General features: G+C 40.5%; 1 protein-coding gene across 3 annotated transcripts; it reads right to left on the reverse strand.

Annotated features, from left to right (window-relative positions):
- Nucleotides 1–274: 274 nt before the first annotated feature.
- Nucleotides 275–20,830, reverse strand: dixdc1b (DIX domain containing 1b). 3 transcript variants are annotated; one of them, XM_027005651.2, is made up of 22 exons: nt 20,702–20,830; nt 20,052–20,090; nt 15,551–15,680; nt 14,832–14,957; nt 14,435–14,687; nt 13,199–13,318; nt 7,412–7,509; nt 7,121–7,272; nt 6,605–6,691; nt 6,134–6,187; nt 5,697–5,747; nt 5,263–5,367; nt 5,085–5,138; nt 4,896–4,988; nt 4,731–4,802; nt 4,584–4,649; nt 4,261–4,422; nt 3,050–3,116; nt 2,781–2,889; nt 2,500–2,608; nt 2,172–2,251; nt 275–1,980 (listed from the first exon to the last, which is right to left on the reverse strand). In XM_027005651.2, exons 2-22 carry the CDS (start codon nt 20,079–20,081, stop codon nt 1,974–1,976), a joined length of 2,025 nt encoding a protein of 674 aa, XP_026861452.2. In that variant the 5' UTR covers nt 20,082–20,090; nt 20,702–20,830; the 3' UTR covers nt 275–1,973. The 3 variants fall into 3 exon arrangements, with proteins under 3 accessions (XP_026861452.2, XP_026861460.2, XP_026861445.2); XM_027005659.2 differs by lacking the exons at nt 20,052–20,090; nt 20,702–20,830 and adding an exon at nt 18,686–18,916 and having other exon boundaries at nt 2,781–2,847; XM_027005644.2 differs by lacking the exons at nt 20,052–20,090; nt 20,702–20,830 and adding an exon at nt 18,686–18,916.
- Between the last annotated feature and the right edge of the window lie 107 nt (nt 20,831–20,937).

Genomic DNA, 20,937 nt, shown 5'->3' on the forward strand with positions numbered 1-20,937 from the left:
AGTAGTTGAAAATCCCTCTGGCATATCCACAAAGATGAACTTGAAAGTTAATAAAAAGTTTTAACCAGTTATGAATCTCTCAATTCAGGTATACAAATCAGGGTATGTTTAACCTTTTAAACATCTTGAAAATAGTATCAGGGAATGCATTAACAAATATATGTTCAAACCTGTGCTATTTTTGTCAAAACACTCAATATATAATTTTAATTAATGACATTTTCCATAGACTACTCAGTGTACAATTTTAATTTATGAGTCAAAAACATTTGGATACATGCTGATATTCAAATTGTTTATTTGCAAACCAAAAAACTGTTGTAACAGTAACCATCCACAATCCAACTGTTCTAACAATCCAACTTTGAAGTTGCTAGTAGGAAAAGTGATATCTTGTGAGGTCTGAAGTACAACACTGAACAGTAAATCAGAGCACACTACAAAAAGATCAGGTGCTTACAGTAAGCAAACTGCCACTTATATGAAAGCAAGCATCATTTAAGACATAGTACTGAATTAACACTGATAATATAAAAGCAGCAAGTTTCTCGTTAAAGTATAAACACATTTACATATACATTTTAAACAAATTCAACAGCAACACTGGTAGTAAACCTCATTTCAATTATCTTTCTCCAGTTCAGGTACAGTACAGCCCAAACACTCCTTTTACTGTGGTTTTCAATGCAGCAATGCTACAGTTCTTGACAGTTACATACACATAAAACAAGCAGACAAATAAATAAAAAACCTAATTATGTTAAATGTACTACGCTCATAACGGATGGTGCTACAAATCTGTTTTTCTCCTCATTGCTTAACAAGGCAGAAGACAAACTGAGCTTTCAAATGTATTTGGTGTTTATGGAGCAATCTCTATTAAAAAAGAACGATTTTTTTTTTAAATAAATAAATAACTACTGGAAGTCACCATCTGGAGCTTACTATGAATAAATCTTATTAAAAGCACTAAATGCATAAAATGCATTATCATAGTCATTTTGGTCCTGTAAACTTGCAGTGTCTAGAGTATGTATTTTAAGAAAATAAAGTTAATCATTGTTTTGGAGGGTTAGAAACAAACAATGAACGTTGACCACCTATGCAGATCTAAATATACATTTATAAAAAATTTGACCTTGAGAGAGTTAACTGAAAGTGGATCATAAAGAGAGAAGTTGAGAAAGGAAAACTGCTCTTTTGGGCCTGGCCTTCACTGAAGGCAGCATGAACGCTCAACCTTACATGCATCATCTTGCTTTGATTGCAGGTTTAGCTGACATCACATTTAGTAATCCTTCAGTGCTTTTGTGCTGGAGGCTTCTGGGTGCATCAGATCATTTATAGTACTTCTACCATGTCAGAAATCATTGAATAACTACCTGATATGTCAAATGGTTCTAAATGAAAAAGATCCCCATAGCTAGCTAGCACGCACATTCCACCATTTCTCTAAGAATCTTCAAATGTACACAACATTCTGTTCACTTATTCTATGCACCATGATGGCATACACATCTGTTCATAAACTATCAAAAAAAACTAAAAACCCTCTGGCGGCTCCTATTTATAAAATTGGGAGACTTTAGACACTGAGCTCTTTGAAATGCGAAACAAACGGTTGCTGTAGTCACAGTGGAGCACTTTGACACGTTGTTCCAAAAGACTGTGCTGAGAAAGGATGTCTGTACCTTGGCAACCCGTTGAGGGGAGGCTCTGCTGCTGATATGGAGACCACAGTACTGAGATGAGTACTTCCTGCTCATCTCCTGAACCTCCTGCTGGCTATCCTCTGGCGCAGTTTCTGTTTAACTCACATGGGAAAGAGAAAAGGGGCACTGGGCACAAATTCAAAGTGCTGAGAGTGGCAGCTCAACGTCTACAGCCAACACACATTTTGGCAGTTTGGCACAGTTCCCTGCATCTCTTCACATCTCCAACAAATCCTGGTGTGGGTCTACTCAGGCCTCCTGTTAGATCCTATGTGGGGGGAAAAGAAAGAGTGTAATAGAGTGTGAAGCAACCTAAGCTGTATAGTACATCAGCATGTCACTAACAGTACACTGCCTTGTCGATAACAGCATGTGGTTTGTCAAAGACCCAGGACCTGCAGCATACTGTAAAATGGCTATGGTAAATTCTATTTGTGTTGATTTCCTCCTGTGCTTTACCTTCCCTCCCCAAGATCCACTTCCACCCAGGCTACAATCTTGCCCTCCCAGCCCGGCACCACTGCCTCATCCTGGAACACCTGCAAGACAAATCAGTCCTCATGGGTCATTCAGCACTTTGGCACATTCTTCCACTGATCAGCAACTTGCCTTTGCAGTGCCATTACTGCTTTTACAGTGTTTGGTGCAATATTGCAGTAACACAGTAAAGCAATCAGGTCTTCAACAGTTCAAACCATCTTGATGTAGTAATCATCTTTAATAAAGACAACATAAAATCTTTTATGTGATTGATTTTTGTAGGTTTAAAGAAGTGAAAGTAGCCTACCTCCTCTTTCACAGTACCAAACTCAGGGTCCAGGGCTTTAAAATGGTACCTGTAACTGCCCTCTCGGTCTATAGCTGCCTTAAAGTCTCGAAGGGTAATCTCTCCCAATCTAACACATCAAACACATAAATGCAAATAACACACCATCACTATATGCAATGGACATGCTAAAACAACATATACTGCAGATGAAATAATAAATATAAAATCTTTATATACACTCAAAACATGCTTATAGACATTATAGGATATCTATAACAAATACTAAGTGTGCAATGGACCTCTTTGGGATGCTGATCATAAAGGGTGTGAGAGAGCGTTCTGTGAAGTAGAGGACCTTGGTGCAGGCTGTGGAGGGGAGTACAGGGCTGCTGTGAGAGTGGGCAGTTTCTGCAGCCAAACACACATGCACAACAAACATGACTCACAGAAACACTTACACCACACTCCTACACAAATCTCATTTTTGACATGAAAAAAGAATTCATGCCAAGAATAATGGTCAATGCCAGCTATTGTTAGTGTTGTGCACAACACCCCCACCCCTTACTGGTGCTGGGAGACCAGGAGTCTCGATCTGTGTGAGTAGCCTTGAGTGTGGGAGATTTCCCCTTCACCTGAAAATGGTTAAAAAGAGTCACAAACACCTCATCAGGATTGGTCAGGGTTGTAGGTTTCACCTTTTTTTTAGGAGGTAGCACAAAGGAAAAATTTACAGCACATGTAGTATATTAATCTTTACCAAAGGTCTCAGGGCAGGTTGTTATAAACATTTGGTTCATTCCAAAAGAAAAATAAAGACAAACATGTTTGAGAATTGAGAAACTATTAATATATTCACAGAAAAAAAGGGTATGTGGAATCACGTTAGCATGAATCAAACAATCACAATTGAATTGGATTGCCAATTTGATCAAATCAAATGGAATTATTATAAAACAACTAATATTAAGCCTTATGTTCTTATTAAGCCTTATTTTATTGTTTCAACACATAAGAAATAGGTTAATCTGGTAATAATTTCTACACAGAAGAAAGACTAATCTAGTAATAATAATAATAATAACCTGATAATGAGAAATGCTTAACTCTCTACATTCAAGATTTAAGTTTTCACTTGCTGACATACGATTTCTTATACCTGATAGTTTCCTACCTAGCTACACAACATAACACAAGGCACTAAAATTCAAATGTGATTGGGCATAAAAAGGCAGAGTTAATGTGTCATCCCCAACACATTAAACCAGTTGGTTTTCTTGATAAAGGAGGCTGGAGAGACGGAGGATGACTCGTTACATGAGTTAGTAATCCTATCCCTAACAGGTGTGACGTTAGATGGTAAGGGGAGCGTGTCGTCTTCTCCACAGGTTCTTTTGTCTTAGTGGATGATGGGCAGTGGGCCTAACCCATGTGTTGCTGAATGTTATTGCTGGCACTATGGCACATGTACTGAAGAATGGATTGATTGATAGAAAAAAAATTAAAAATTCTATCAACTACTCTTACAGTGCCCCTTTTGATCCATTCTTCAGTATTTCTTTCATGTATTATGCATTATGTTCTTTACATCATGCCATGTAAGACAAATTCTCTTAGGGGTAATAAAGGTTTTATTTCAGAAAATATTTTTAATTACAATACTGGGATGTGTGACGACCATGCAGATGTGCATGTGAGTATATGTGAGTGTGTGTGTGTGTGTGTGTGTGTGTGTGTGTATGTATGTATGTATGTGAGAATACATTTCTGCTTAACCACCTTGCACTCCTGCCTGTGTTGAGAATCTAGTATGTAGAGGCGGTCCATGAGGCTGGCCACACCCTGCTCCAGTGTGTCAAGTGTATGGTGCTGAGGGTCGTGGCCTCCAAAGCTGTTCCTCAGACTGCGTAGGGCATCACGTACCAGCTGTAGTTCCTCCGTCTGCCAGAACACAACCAATACCCATGAGCCCACTGCAAATGAGCTATAAATGTAATCCACGAGTGGCTCCTGGTTAATAACTCTTATTTAATTACAAATTTATTCAGATCTTAGAGTATTCGTATGACATGTAAAGGGGGGGGGAGGGAATGCCCACTCACTCTTTTGTGTGACTGCGCTGCACAGGCTGCAGGATGTGGGTAGCCATTGCTTTGAGAACCAGGATGCTGAAACACAGGACAAAGCTCAAAGCTCCTCACTACAAATATCTGTATGCTAAGAATGTGTGCGAGTTGCTTGGGTCTTACCTCATCCTGCTCCTGATTCATCAGCTCCTCCAGAATCTTTTGCTTGTGCTCCAGCTCCCTCTGCAGGTCAACCTGGGGATTAACAGAAGGCAGGGGTAATGAGAGGCAAAGATGGTGGAAAGCACCTATGGATTCTGCTATGGTGGATTTGGATTAGTAGAGTACCTGCTGGTTGCTGCTGGTTGTCATCATTCGCAGTGCTTCATCCAGCCTAAGCTGCTGTTGTTGCAGAAGGTGCTCCTTGTGCCCCATCTCTTTCTGCACAGCAAGAGCACCAATGACTCTAATACTGCTATGATCTTACACTTAAGAGTCTATATATTTTACTCTTTAAGTGGGAAGGCACTGCTGTACCTTATATTCGCTGAGAAGCCGGCTTCTGTCCTCTAGTTTCCGCTGGAGCTCTGCCTAAGGAACCAAACACCCACACACCAATTATCATGTGGCCACAGATATCTATAACCCACACAAACACAAGTATATACATCCTGTACACCTACATGTACACACACATACACCCCCCCCAACTCACGTTCTGTGCTGCTAGTTCATCTCGGTTCATGCTAGTACGCAAGAGCTCCTGTTTGAGCTGCAGCACCGAGGCCTCCTGCACCGCCAAGCGCTGCTGGAGAGCATCCTGTACACACAGCACATGATAACCTGATCACTGTCCCTCAACACACACAACACACAGTTACCTGTTCATCAGCCCTCATCACACAGCACAGTTACCTGCTCATCAGCATACATCACACTGTTATCTGTTAATCTGCTCCAATCATACTCTGCACACACTGCACATAGCACACTGTTAAGTGCTAACTGACCTTCTTCACACACTGCACACCATTAGCTGCTAATGGTTTTGTGTGTCTGCTGCACTGTGCTCTGTCATGCAAAGAGCTTGTAAGAAAAGGGCTACAGGTTTGTTTTTTTTTGTCTAGAAAAAAAGCCTCAAAGACTCACTTTAACTCCTTGCAGGTTGCGTGCTTCCTGCTTGTACTTCAATAGTTCTCTCTACAGCAAGATATCAACCAGAGATCAGAACAAAAACCAAAACAAGACAATAGAAAAGTAGGGTAAAGAACAATTACACATGCAACAGATTATTAACAGAGATGAGCATGAAAGTAGACTGAGGTTATTATAATCCATCAACTAAAAGGTCTGCGACTACATACAAATAGAACAATAATTTGGCAATGTAACACTACATTTTCATTTCAGTTACTTAAAGTATGAAAATAAGAGATATTGCTTAAAATGCATCTGCTGAAAGGTACAAATCACATCAGTAATCATGCAAATACAAAATATTTGTATACAAAATGGCACATGTACTTTTGTTCTGAAACGTACTGAACTAGAACAGAACACTATCAGATGACAATAAAAGAAGCTACCTTCAGTTCCTGACTCTCCTCCATACTCTGGTCAAGACGACTGCGGACTATAACCTGCGGAAAACCACAGATTTCTTCACTGCCTGATTCAACACACTGCACTCCACCAGACAAATTCAAACAAAGAGTATTAGATGGAGACAGCTGCAAGAGTAAAGGAGGGAGGGAGTCAGAGAGGGAGAAAAATGGCCAAATGTTGCAGATGAGTTTGCGAGAGGAGCAGGTGAACAGGGAGGGTGGGAAACAGATACCTACACCATGGCTAGAGACAAAGAAAAGCTTGTCATGGAGTAACCTGACCCAACCTGCTACGACTGAGTGAGAGACAGCTAGTGAGCGGGAGGTCAGTGGGGAGAGGGGGTATTCATATGCTGGTCGCACAGAGAGAAGACGCTGAAACAAGTTGGCAACATGAGACAAGATTTAGAGATGTAAACACTGTGTGAAGAGATTGGCGGGAAAGAAACATACCAGTTGTTGTTCGGCATTTTCGACTCCTCCCAGGCTGACTGAAACCTCGTGCTCATCTTCAGGTAATGAGCCTTGGAGAAGCAAAGCCTGTAACACAGAACAGACACACATACAAAATAAACACACACACACACACACACTTGGTTGTAGCCCAAGAACTGAAAGCATATATAAATATTCTGTCATGAACTGATGAGCATCACGTGACTTTCATTTTACTTCTTAAGTGTCATCTGCACTTCTGCAGCATCTGAAAAAACTTCTTTGATCACCCAAGCGGTCTTTGATATGCCCAAGATATATAACACGAACAGTGCTAACCTTCAAAATGAATACTTTCAGTCCAGAAAGCAGATACCATAGCTGAGTGCTACATAGCCGATTTGTTTTCATACTACAGACATATATACAATTTAGCAAGTATACAATTTAGCAAGAATGAAAAAAAATGTTGAGAATGAGTCTAATTTGGCATGGGCTTTGAAGTTGTATAGATGTGTGTGAGTTTTGAGTGACCTGTAGGCTGAACACCATGCTCCTGGCCTCCACCATCTCTCTCTGCAGCTGTTCCTGCTGCTCCCATAGCTGCTCCTCCCAGGAACTGCTCCCCACAAACCTCCCATCATGCTCTGAGGCATCACCCCATAATACCAGTTTGAACACGTCATCTGAGAGCCAGCATGGAGAAGAGAGATCAGGCACTAGGCCAGGCAAAACTGGTGCTTACATGACCAGCTTTGTCCAACAGTACACTGGAGACAGGATCGACCTGATCATTTAACACAAGAGAACAGGTAGTACAAGTACCCATTTCAGCTTTGGGCTCTCCTGATTGGATGTCCAAAAGTTGTCCTCTTTCCTCTGATAGGTTGACAGGAGTATGGGTGGGGCTTGGGGAAGCCAAGCTGAGAGGACAAAGAAAAATGAATGTTTAAATTAAATTGAACTACTCAACAACAACATAATCCCACTATACACTCACTGTCCTTCTTCTCCTACTACTTATTCACAACAAACTCTGATTAGTTCAGTTCCCTTAGTGCCAGATGATGTTTATTTAAAGCTGGTCAGTCACATGACACTCAGCTTTAAAAAAAAACAAAACAAAAAGTGACAAGTCAAGTGACAGATAAGGACAATAATCAAAAACATGTCATCATAGACACATCCAGAGTCTGCACAATAAAAGGATTCAGGGCAATTCAATTGCATTATAATACCTTTAACAATCTACATATTATGAACACATTTGAAACATTGTCAGTTGTACATAGGCTGTAGGGTAGTTTTGTTTGATCTGAAAGCATATCAGTAATGAACCTCTAATCTAATTCAAAACCTTGGGATAAAGAAATCCCAATTTGATGAACAAATGTTTTAAATAAACTAGCGTTACTACTTTTCATGCGTTCATTTGTGTTGATGCATGTCGCCTGCACTTTATCCAACTGTTGCCCAGCAGGGAAATGTTCCAAATGATTTACACTGGCGAGTGAATTGTGACTCAGTCCCAATAGTGCAGAGGCAGCTCAGCAGGGGGCAGTCTACCACAGCCAGGCCAGAGACCCCTTTCAGGAACATACATATCTCCATTTTTTTCCTCTCACTCACTCCCACATTTCAGGAGAACAGTAGCAACAGTAGCTACATTCCGACCTAACCCATCCCCCTAAATTGCCAGGACAAAGGAACTCCCTCAATCAATACCGTCCTCCTGTGTCCATGAAGGCATTGACTACATCCTACTGCCTCTACATACACCTTCAGTAACCCAAACTGACATTTCTGATAATAGTCTTTCTGAGGGCAAGCGAACCAAATCACCTCTAGAGTTTCTTTATATGCTCATAAAACCAGCACACACATTTCCATTAAAACATTGGTGTAATGATAGAAATTTTCAGAAAACCTGGCAAAGATTAACCACTGTAGAGATATAAAACATGACACTCTTTACAGATAATAAAACCCTGTAGGCTTTCTAAATGTTAAATGTTTTAGATGGATGTGTGTCGGATATAGATATAGAAGAACAACAGATACATGAGAGAATCGATCTTACTTTTCAGTACAACAATGGTACTTCTAAAAAGAAACAGGATTGTTTGTACTGCTGTTGCTGTTTCTTTTTTTTGTGTGTATGTGTGCGCGTGTGTGTTTCTGGAGGCACTCATTGTCCTTAGCTGGGCAGTGGGGTACAAAAGACAGACACTGAAAGAGATGGCTTGCTGCTCTCTGCAGTTCCACCTTTTGTTTTGTATTTCTTACGCTGTGGACAGAGGAGAGGGGGAGTGGCCTCTTTTGGAGACCCCTATCCCCATCAACACCCAACTCCCCCTGATTACCCTGGCTTTGGACTAGGGTAGGGCACAGAACATGGGGCACTGCGATAATACTGCACTGTCCAAAAAAGACTGTAAGGAACCATCAATTTCAGAATATGTCTCGGTTCTTTATTTGGAATTCCTGAACTGATGTAGTTTTGCTTTATTTGCACCAAGGTTTCAAGCCACTAATTCTTAATCACAGCAGTCAGTAGTGAGAAAAGAGCATAACTAATAATTTCATTAACATCTAATGCCCTCGGGTGCATATGATTATTTTCATGAACCTACTTCGTAGCCCTAGAATAAAAGCTGGTAAGTAACAGATGACATACAGGCTAACATCAGCAAATCTCTGCTCAGAAAGTTTAAATACTGATAAGTCTGCATGAAAGAACGTTGTGCAAGCTTTACAAAAGTCCAGTGTTGGACTGCAGAACGTCAGTGTACACTGTTGTGAAACAGTGTCTGTTTTGTTAAGACAAACCCATTGCACAAGGACAGCTTGAGGATAAATAAATAATTGTTGCCTGTGTCCAGAAAACCCACAGCATGTGAAAGCACATCTCCATCCTCTGATTTAAAATAAAGATCAGCTTTATTTTTGCTCTTAGAACAAATCAAAGCCCACTAAACTAGCCTACAAAGGTCTTCTTATACACGCATATTGATCATGCTGCAGTGATGAGGAAACCACTTGTGACTGGCTTTAAAGCCTGAGCTCTTGTATGCGAGGTCTTAAATGTGGCAGATACTGTGTGCGATAAACTGCTATTGCTAACTGGGAGATCTTTGTGTCCTGTGTGATTGTACATAAAACAGGAAGTCTAGGACAACATGGAGGTCCCAGCAGGACTATCCATTCCTCCCTCCCTCCCCCTCTCTCTCTCTCTCTCTCTGCATCAGACATTACTTGTGAAGGCCCATTAGTCATCCCACATTAAACCAGCTGTGATTATGTCTAATCACAGGAAAACCATTAGAACAGTGTATTTACACATCTACGTTGCTAATTCTCCCAGAAATTCAAGTTCTTTGGAACAATACAGCCACTGCAGTGAAAAGCTGGAACAACAAAAAATCTGTGCATGTCAAGGAAAGTCAAGGGATATAAAGACTTGTTGCTATTCTATGCATTTAAATTTCATTTCTTTGCATGTTAGACATTTACCAAGGTAGATGGACCTCCTCCATTCTAAGCTGTTCAAAAGACATCAAACAAGATGAGGAACTACATTTAATTTGTCTCATCAGACACCAATTAATAGTTGTAACCAGCAGGATACATCAAAACCCACAGGAAATACTGAACTACTGTCTCCACCTGCATCAGACACCAAGTAAAACTTATCACCTTGAGTGACTATGACAACAAACTGAGCAGACAAACTCAGCACTTCAGTCGGAGGACAACTGACAGTTGACACTGTATAGAGTTCGGTGACAACGCTGAGTGCTGTTAAATTGATTAAATCTTTCTGAAGCATGGCCCTGGTCCACTGATCCACATGCAGCCAGGGACATCCAGAGAATTCTTCCCCACTCATTATGCTCACGATCAGTAGGCACAGCACAGGACCTTTCACCCTGACAATCCAGCATTCCATACTGAACAATTAAGATGGATCTCATTAGAGCAAAATAAATGAGGGAGTTATCAGAAGCTGAGGTTATATGATTTTTCAAGAGTACTAATAAGTTGTAAAGGTCAATTCACAACATTAGGACACAGCTTGAGAATGAAAACTTACCACTTAATTTGTTTAGCTCCCATTTTGGTTTAGGTTGCTACCCCACTGCACTGCTCCTGCTCATCCATGCAGTAATGGCTAGAAAACCAGTCACCGGCATCTTTCCCACACAAACACACAACAAACACACACCCCTCTATGGTCTATTCCGCAACTACTGACACATCCACAGAGTGTCACAGTAAGCAGCAAACCAGACAGCAGCAGACGCTCACTGAGGTGTGCAGTGGCACAACATTAGGACGCAAACATCATCAGAGAGAGGAGACCTGTGTACTCCGAGGAGCCCCTCGAAAAATGTATATCCCAGAGCCGGCATTGTGTCTGCCAGCTATGGGGCCAGTTGGAAGCCTTTCACCGCGTGACGTGCTCTTCAGCTGCTCCCGACGTGGCACATATGGAAGTCCTGTTTTCACCCGCACTGCCTCAGTGACAGAGGGACACTGCTCCGTCGCCAGGGCAGCTGCATCCTGCCTCGTTCTCCCTCGCTCCCTCTGGAAGTTGTGCGAGTTCTCTCTTCCCCTTCCCCCACAAAGCTCTCAGAGAACACTGCCACGTTCCTCCTGTTGATCTTTCGCCTGCTGAAATGTCAGACGCAGCTCAGCCCTCCTCTGTTTCCGCTCCCCCCCACCCTCCTTCCCTCTCTCTGCCTCCCTCCCTTTCTACCCTCCTGGTCTCTCTTGGGGATTAGAGACTTTGGGGCGTGAGGTTCAAAGCAGTGGGAACTGTCAAAATTAAGGCTGGTTAAAAGAACAGAAGAATGTGGGAATGAAGAACAGAAAAGAAAAATGTTTGGGCAGCTGTGCTCTGAATGGCTTACTCCAAATAAAATCTATCTTAGGATGCTAGCAAACACCTTTCCTCCTTAAGCACAGTAACAATCACTGTATTAAACTAAGAGTCAATTGGATAAGAAAACTGGATGTAATTTAGGGTAAACTATAATTAGACCTACGATACATTATTGATCTTAGGTGTAACAGCCCTTGGTGGTAATTAAACCTATAATATATCAAACACATGGGTCTTAGCTGGTACATGTCTCATTTGATTGTTATTTCGTAATAATAATCAAATGTTTATTTCGCCACATAATAATAACAATAATAATAATAATAATAAAAAATCAACATCATTAGCATCAAATGATTATTTTGAACAGCTTAATTGTTTGGGTTTTTTGCATCTCACACTACAGTAAGTTGAAGGCAATGCTGTTCAAAATGAACTATTATTAGTTATTGGTCAAAAAAGGTCACTATTCTTATAAAAAATGACCAGCATTAGTGGATGTCTCTCTCTTTATCAAGTCACAGCAAAACACAGACATTATTCTTTTGCTTTGTATTTTTGTATACACTGAAGTAACATTATAGCAACATTGCATCTCCTTAGTGAAATGTGTTTTTGTGCCATTTTGAAATACAACCAAACCTCTAAATGAAATGTACAGGTATATAGCTATTGCACTTCTCTCCCTCCAACCATACAAGGTGTTGCATGTGAAGGTAATGCAGTCCAATGTGCTTTCCTCTGTATTTAAAGGTATACAGCACTTCCTCCAAATACCTATGCATGTCAAAGAGCGTCAAAACTAATTCCAGAGCATCAGAAAGATTACTATGGGACAACAGCAGCAGGTTAGGTCTATATTATTCAAACTGAGGTTAACAACTGCAGGCCCAAGCTGCAGTAGGTCAGTGTGCACGTCACATGTTTGCTGTTATCTACAGTGAGGAATAAAGCATGACAAGGCATGCTGCAGCCTCTGAAGGTGTTACTGTCCAAAACATTCCAGCAACATCCCACATTTACAAAACAAACACCAGTAAGCCCTTGGGAGATGGACTCGTGCCTGTCATCCATCCCAGCTGCAGCTCCTGACAGCAGGGAGGGGAACGAGGGCCTTGTGGGCCACGTGTCGGAACTCGAGCCTCAGGCCTAAACAGCTTAGGCTGTGAGCTGTGCTGACACTGCACACCGTGAGGCTGGACGGGTCCAGCTGAGTGGACAGAATGGTGCTATTGTTCCCGGTTCCTGACAGGGGGCCGGCAGTGCCAGTGTGCCAAACCACAGCAGCCGCTCCTCCAGTCCTGACCCCAGCTGCCCAGCTCATGTCTGGGCAAGGAGCCCCTGAGCATCTGCAGCTCCAAACTGGACGGGAAGAAGCATGCCACTCACAGAACCAGTTCATCCCACACGTAAATGGCACACAGAGAATAAGGCCAACAGGTCCAACGTTTTCATTCCCCTCATTTACTTTTCATGTTTATGTTCTTCACAGGGCCTCCTGTGTACCACAGGTCTGCCTCCTGCTGCTAGCGGTTGTTGCTTTTGCTAAAAACCACACTTGGCTCTTGCCTGAAGAAATAACCTGTGTTTATTAGACACAGTCCAAGATGAGACTGCGTGAGACAACTCATGGAGCTTTAGTACAGCCCGTTTCCCCAGAAGCATGCTGTTCGCTATGAGCAGGCCTAGCGCACATGGTTTGCCCCGCCGGGGTGCCTGGGCCTCACCTGCAGGATGCTGTCTCTGGGTCCTCTTCACATGACCCTCTCTGGCCTTCGTACTGCTGAACAAGGGCACGCACACTCCAGCATGGGCTCTCAATCTCCTCGTCAGCACTGGAGCATCGGCTGTGGGGTGGGCAAGGGGAGGGGGAGTACATTGTTTCCTTCAGGTCAGTCAAGTTTAAAGTTCAACTTGCAGCAGGAGATTTAAATAAGACACTGTCTCCTTAGACTAAAAAGCATATTCAAACAAACCACTGTTCTACTTGTTTAACTATTATATGTACTTGCTTCAGACTTTTATTACTTCATTCAGTACACATAACATTTTCCTTTCTTACTGGCAGTATATACAATCAATACTGTGAAAAGCAGTTAAATGCCATATTTGTGTTTAAACCCAGCACTATTGTTTCTATTGTTATGTGCAGCATTGTTATCAAGGTGATAAGGGTAACACTCGATGTGCAATACATCGCTGTATTCTGCATGTATTCTGCAACCGTTACAGTTTATTTTGCACAACTGTGTCAGTTTTCACTGAATTGGAAGACAAAAGCTGCATAACAAAAAAGCCGTTTTACTTGTACTATGACAACTGAACCTACAGAAAAGTGATAAATTTAGTTTAAAATGTGCTTTTAAGGGTGTCATCTTAAATACTTATCTATGCCAATCACTGTCTTCAAGACATCAAATATGTGGCACTGTGCACCCCAGTTTGTTTACATAGTTGACAAATGCAAATTACAGTTTGTATGAAATCTGTAGATCTGGGCCTGAATTCTTTAACGTTTGAACAACGAGCTGCAGTACATGCATACAACAACAAGGGGGCAACATTCTACAGAGCAAGCAAAACAAATGGATCCTGTTCTAGTCTGAGGGAAACTGAGCCCCTGTCCTTTAATCCTGCTAAATTTAATGCATACTGGTCAAGGTTTAAACAGAGCTCCAGTTGTCACAAAGGCTTGTGTAGAAAAATACCCTTCAATTTCATGATTAAGGTAGAAAAATGTTGTTAGCGTATGTATTCACTCTTTTCATCAGTGTTGCAGGCCTGTGAATGTGACACACTACACTTTACGGATAACCGTTCAAATGCAACAGGAACACCAAACCAAATCTGTATTACCCACACACAACAAATTACTAACTGTTGTTTTAGACCATTTGTCTGTTGTGTTAAAAAGTGAGCGAGTGAGAAGGAGATGAGCCAGATAGGGATGAACTGGAGCTGACCTGTGCCGTTCTTGTCTGAGGTGGAGGACACTGCGGCCTGAGTGGGCGGCATCATGCCGAGCTGCTGCCAAGGCTGCTGCTGCACTCTGTGCCATTGCCATAGCAGAATGAGGTCTGTGATTGGCTGAAGACCCCACTGAGTTCCTACCAACAGCTGTGCCTGATCTGTAACTGGCTGAGGCAGATGGCTTAAAATGTGCTGCCAGGGCCAAGATGAGCCTCATGGCAGGTTTGAGGTTCCCTTCCACAATATCTGGGAGAAGAGAGAGGAGAGAACGAAAGACAAAGAACCAAAGAAAAAGAAAAGAAAAAGATGAAGACATTCAGCAAAGACCTTAAGTCAGTTTAAGTTAAGTCTGTTTGAGCTCATTTAATTGGAAGATGCTGAGTAACACACCTCTGGCAGAGGTCTGGGGCATGCGTATCCGCTTGGATGATACAAATTGCAGAACTCTTTCCACATTCTCCCTCTTTTCTTGGTTGTCCCTTGGTGAGTAGTGAATGCCCTCAAGCAGCTCACCAGCTACCAAACAACAAAATAAAAGCATGGATTATGGCCTCTAGTACCACTAGGTTCATGCAGTAGCATTTTAGCATTGATTTTAGGACAATAAGAACAGCATCTGTGGACAATGCAGTTTGAGAGTAGATTCACTGCAACACTCACTGAACACCAATCACAGCTCACTTTTATGTGGCTGTATACTAATTAATCCACTGCAAAGCCCAGAAACATACTTCTCCAATGCTGATCTTGAAAAGGTGACCTCCTTTAGTTTAGCTGCAACCCTAACTTGATATGACTTACCCACTTAATCAAGACCTTTACTGGTGACTGAATATTAACGAAAGGTGTGTGAAGTTTGTATTTGTAGGAGTATGGATCTCCTGGAGTTAAAATACCTAATGTAATACATCAGTCCCTGTTAATAAAAATGACTAATGCTCTTTTATGTATTCCACAATAACAACACTATCATAAATGTAAATGATTAAGGTACTAGATATAACTAAGATATTAATTATTTACATTAAGAACTTTAATTAAATGTGACTGTACTCAAATGATCATGTTAAGAGACAAGCTGGATACAGGCCCTGCCTGCGCTGGCTTACCCACTATCTCGATGAGATGGGCCAGCACGACACCATCGCGGAGATCCTGCCGCAGGTCACTGACAGGCGTCACACCTGGCTTCTTCCTCAGCTGGGCGTTCACCCAGGACACATACGCTGCTAGCTGTTGCTGAAAAACATAACATTTAATGATATACCAACATGTAGACAACACCAATCCCATCACAGCACAGTGGGCAGTCACATTACATCAGAGTTAGTACCAACAAACAATTCAAAAGAAAAACCTACATTTTATTCTATATATTTGTTCTATACTTTATATATAGTCTGTACCATCTATTCTATAGCGACACTATATACTTGCACAACCCCCAAAAATGCACTGTGACTTGCAGCTCGTAGCTCTAAATCTCAGAGTAAAAGACAATGCACAAGACAATTAGCTGAGAGCATAGGATATAGATCTACTTATTTCCTTGTACTATGCATCTATATATTGTATTACAATATCAGGAAAAGTTGTTTGTGTTTTTTTTTAATCAAACTTGGGGCTTATTTTTTTTTTTTATGATTCTCATGGCATATTATTTAGCATCTGTTGTGATTTTGTAGCTGTATGATACAAGAGATACAATGTAGATACAAGAGCATAGAATGAAAGTCTGGCCTCACCTGCAGGGGTAAACACATGTAAGCCAACTACTGACACATCGAGCAAGTTAAATGTATTTCAGTTATGAAAGAGCAGACTATTCTACCAAGCTGACAAAAGAGAGGGTATCCCTGTCATGATGCCTGCAGGAATATGAATTTTCAAAGAAGCTCTGCTTAGGGTTTTGGACTCACAGCCTGTGACAGGTCAAATCCCTCCACATTATCCCGGTTTCATTTTGCCGTATTGAACAGCCTGGATTAGACTGGCACTTTCTCTGCACCATCACAACACTAAGGCTTATCCTGCATGTCCTTTCCAGTGAGCACATGTAGGGATGCACTGAGAATGCAGCTGTGCACATCCAGCAATGGGGTGCCCCAACATGGACTGCTGTGCTATGACTCCTGGCAAAATGATAATAGTGAACTACAGGTACATTTTCAATCGTGCTACTAAAAGAATGTTCAGTGAGTAGCAAAATTCAGGTTTAATTAAAATAAACGCCTTGTTTAAAAATAACTCCAACAACCCTTCTACATTCCAATTTAATTAACACCAGAAAATTTTATTTGCTGTGTTACAAAATCCACCAAACACACACAACAGGAAATGTGCCAAATGTTATTTTTGAGAAAAAGAGAAATGAACTAAAATGATAAAACTGAGCTGTAAAATGAATGAATTTCAGAGCTTCCACACAGCAATTTTCTGTATTCAGTCTGGTAGTTTGCTAATGTTAAATGTTAATTATTATAAAGCTGACATGGTCTGAAAACTATAAAATGTACATCATGATCAGCCTTTCTATTAGTAGGTACTTTTGGTGTGGTGCCTGGAAACAATACAAACAGGCAAATATTCTAAACAGGACTGCAATATATTTAACACATTTTGTACTATATTAGGTTTGGATAGATAAAAGCTTATATGTTAAGAATAATCTATTTTTAGGCTGCATAGCAATTATAAATGTATTTTTCATACACCCAGAGACCAGACACACAGAAGAAAAAAGACTACACATTGGATGCATGTTTGTTTTGTTATGCAATCATCTAAATACTAAACATCCTTAAAACAAATGGCCATAACTGAAAGTGAAGTATGTTCAGCACCTGTTGCAAACTGTTGAAATAAAACCCACTTCAAGCTGAAAAACGCTAGTATGCCACATTCTTTTCCTTCCTTGGGGTTTTACATGTAAACAAGAAAAGATTTTCTGCCCATTCAGCAACCTCAATAACCCTTTAAGAAGGGTGTTAATTTTTTTCAGACCTGTCCAGTAAATATCTTGCTAGGAGTGTTCCAAGTGATCCAGAATGCCATCCCAAGAGGGAATACCCAACACAGAGAACACTCAGGAGGGAGGCCTTCTTAACTGCTGATCCTGCTGTTCAGAATATGGCCCTAACTCAGTACAACCAGGCTAAGTACTTGGTAATAGGTCAAATCAGCCAAGTGAGCGGTACTGTACTGGACAGTGCTGTCCAGGTCACTGCTTCCTAATCAGCTGACACACCTCCATTGCATGTAGGTAGCACAGCCACTAGGATCACGACAAATGATGCACAGCAGAGAGAACAACAATGGACTGCTAAGGTCAAATACAGTGACAGCTGCTAGAAGTAAGCCAGTCTAATACGTGTTGTGGTAAGAGATTGTAAATGACTGTGGATAACCTTTTTTTTTTTTTTTCATGCTTACAGAACATCTCTATACCCCCATCAGTGTTTTTCTATAACAGGTCTGCAATGTATTCCTTATTATAACACTTACTCTATTCCTAACCTAAACAATGCTCTTCCTGCAAATGCAAATTAAATCAGCTCTATGGTACATATAAACACATCACCCCTTAAATGTCGACAGACTGTTCCAACAAATTCGGTTGAGTACTGTTTCAGGTGTCTCTGTATAGATTTCATTCAGTATTACTGATAATACGTTCACTTCGAGGTAGGATAACTTATAAAGCTAACTCGATGTAAAGTAATAACGTTGTCACTGTAAATGGCTAAATATAACAAGTACTTTAGCGTACATAGCCGGCAGTTGATTTTTCAGCGCTGTCAACATTACGAATCATTACGAATGACTGTACCACGTAATGCCGACAGGACAGTTAGTTACACAACATACATAAAGTTAACGAGATAGTTCTTAGTTATTTGAGGGGAGGAGGTATTTCACTACGTACCCATAAAGATACAAGAACGAATGCTTTAAATAACTGGACACTTCATTAATATACTGGCAGCTGTCGAACCCAATCGTCCGCAACGTCTCAGTTGTAGTAGATGGAAAAATAAATGCATATTTCACTCGCTTGGCAACTTGCAATAGTTTCTGTATGAATAAAAAGCTATCAAAAAATACAACCTTTATTTATCTGTTGAATATTACACAACAGGCATCGGTCACAGTTTAAGCGAGAGGAAAATCAGAAACGCAGTCCTAACACAACAGCTCAAAGACAACATAAAAGTTGTTTGGGATTCCAATAACTGTCTAGCTACCTCATTGAAACCTTCCTGAAGTACATCAAGCAGATTTCCTTTGGATAAAGATGCAATCATTCTTCTGCCTTCTCATGAAGATGAGTGGAGGTGAGTGGAGGCGAACGGAGAAAATTTAAATTTCGTTTTTCACTGCAGTAATTTAAGAGCGCATCGTTACAAAATGGGGAAACAAAGAAACTAAACAAAACACCTCAGCTGGTGCGACGGCCATATGTGCAACCACTGTTAGCTCGCTTCGAGTAACAGGATACGAGACTGACTGGGTTAGCGAGTATGTAACACGCATGCTCTGAATGCTCTGAATGCTGCCGCTCCACCGTCGTTATGGCGACGCCCCAGCTTTCAGAAATTGTATTAATCAAGATGTACGTTTAGGTAAGTTTACAGCAATTGTTGTTCCTCGTCATATGCTTATATTTTCTCCTAAAGGTAAACAATAATCAGGATTTATTCAGAAACCATTTGAAAAAAGCTGTACAAAATGTTAATATTAAATCTATGCAGCATCACTGAGCAACGATTACCCTAACCAAATGAACTTGCCTACAATGAAGCAAAAAAAAATAAAATAAAATAAAAATGAATAAAAAGAGTTGTGGGTAACTTTTTACAAGTGTGCAATAGCTATCTAGCAATTATACTCTTAGTACAGTAAGTTATTAGGGGGAAAAAAGTTAATAGAAGTGTCATTGGACTTTAGGTCCATTGTTAAAGTCGTGTATCTGTGTTGTCACCTTAAGATTTTTTGAAAGATAATTTTGATAATTATACCCTTTTACAGTATTACAGGAAATGGGATTTTATCAGTGTGAAAGGCAATATAATTCTAAAACAACTTATTCCAAGTGTGTCCTGTTAACAGTTCATGACAAAGATTACTAGCAGAGTACTCAGAGTGACTGTGTTGAGTACAGCTCTAACAGACCACATCCTTCCTGTCAGCTTCAGACTTCCTGATTCAGCCAGGAGACAAGACTACACCATATCATGCATTTTTACCAAAAACATTTTTAAAAAATCATATAGGTGCTTTGTAAATCCTTGAACCCAACCTGAAGCAGATAAGATCAAACACCTGTAGCTCCATATCATAAACAATAACATGTTCACATTATCAAAGAAGTGTATAACTCTGTTAAGCATGAAGTTATATGAAGGGATAGAGTGTGTATCATAATATTGTGAATTTACTCAATCACATAACGCTATATAACTGAATACCTGTAACTCAAAGAATGTGGTGATATAGAAAAAGATGCTGAAATTGACCTCTGTGCAAGGGAAGCAGAGGTAATACACCGGTTACTAGAATCTAGATTTTCGAATAAACTCATACTTAGCTAAAGATCTCATTTTGACTTACAGATCCCTCCGCAGTCGAGGAACGATGCATCTTAATGGCCTGCAAAGTAAATGACAGGTAAATAAAGAATATAACGTTAACGCTAGCTATTTGTGCATGAGTCTTGTTCTTCCGTTAGTTAGCTAACGCTAGCTAGCCACATCATTTACGCAAGTTAGTTAGCTATATAGCCGTTCTAGTTGGCTAACCTAGTTGTTTAAATCGAGAAACACCACCGGGCTGTCAGATATCCTACCTAACGCTAGATGACCTAGCTAGCTAGCTGGAGCAGGAGGAAAATTTATGAGTTTATTTCTTTATGGCTTATCTAAACTTTATTTAAGATTAAATTGTTAGCTATCTTAATTAGCTACAATTTAATATATGGTGCTAAAACCGGCGACAAAAACAGCTAGTCAAGATAACGACTATAATCCAGATTAGCCATCCCTACTAGTTAACTAGGATAGGTAGCTAATAGTTACAGTTCTTTAGAATGGCTAATTTAAGTAGCTAGGGTTAGCGAGCTAGCAATATCTTAAAAAATTAACCGGTTAGGTCAGTGAGCTAGCTAACTAGCTAGTCAATTAAACCTAACCTAGTTATCTAGCTAGTTGATATCAATGCAGCATTTTAGTATTACTTATCTGTAATTATATTAGATAACTCACCGCCTGTTATTTTACTCTGGATGATAACAGCACTGATTAACATTTATTTTCATGTACGCAGGCTTGATAGAAAATGCATTTTCCCTAAAACAAATCTCGGTGCCTTCCAGCCAGCCCAATCCGTTCTTCCGTTTCTATGGATACCAGAAACACTACCACGTGAGTTGTGCAGTTTGGGACGGTAAATTAGTTAACCTAATGTGTTAGTACAGATCATTACACAAAACAGTTATGCT

Source organism: Electrophorus electricus, chromosome 6, assembly GCF_013358815.1.
Source record: "Electrophorus electricus isolate fEleEle1 chromosome 6, fEleEle1.pri, whole genome shotgun sequence".
Classification (NCBI taxonomy): domain Eukaryota; kingdom Metazoa; phylum Chordata; class Actinopteri; order Gymnotiformes; family Gymnotidae; genus Electrophorus; species Electrophorus electricus.

Excerpts from the sequence above, each read along its gene's own strand:
- dixdc1b (XM_027005644.2), bottom strand. The coding sequence starts at position 18,745 with ATGATTGCATCTTTATCCAAAGGAAATCTGCTTGATGTACTTCAGGAA. Across the intron at positions 14,688-14,831 it reads GCCCCAGACCTCTGCCAGAG|ATATTGTGGAAGGGAACCTC; the intron begins GTGTGTTACTCA and ends CTCTTCTCCCAG. Across the intron at positions 7,510-13,198 it reads CCAGAGACAGCATCCTGCAG|CTTGGCTTCCCCAAGCCCCA; the intron begins GTGAGGCCCAGG and ends TTGTCCTCTCAG.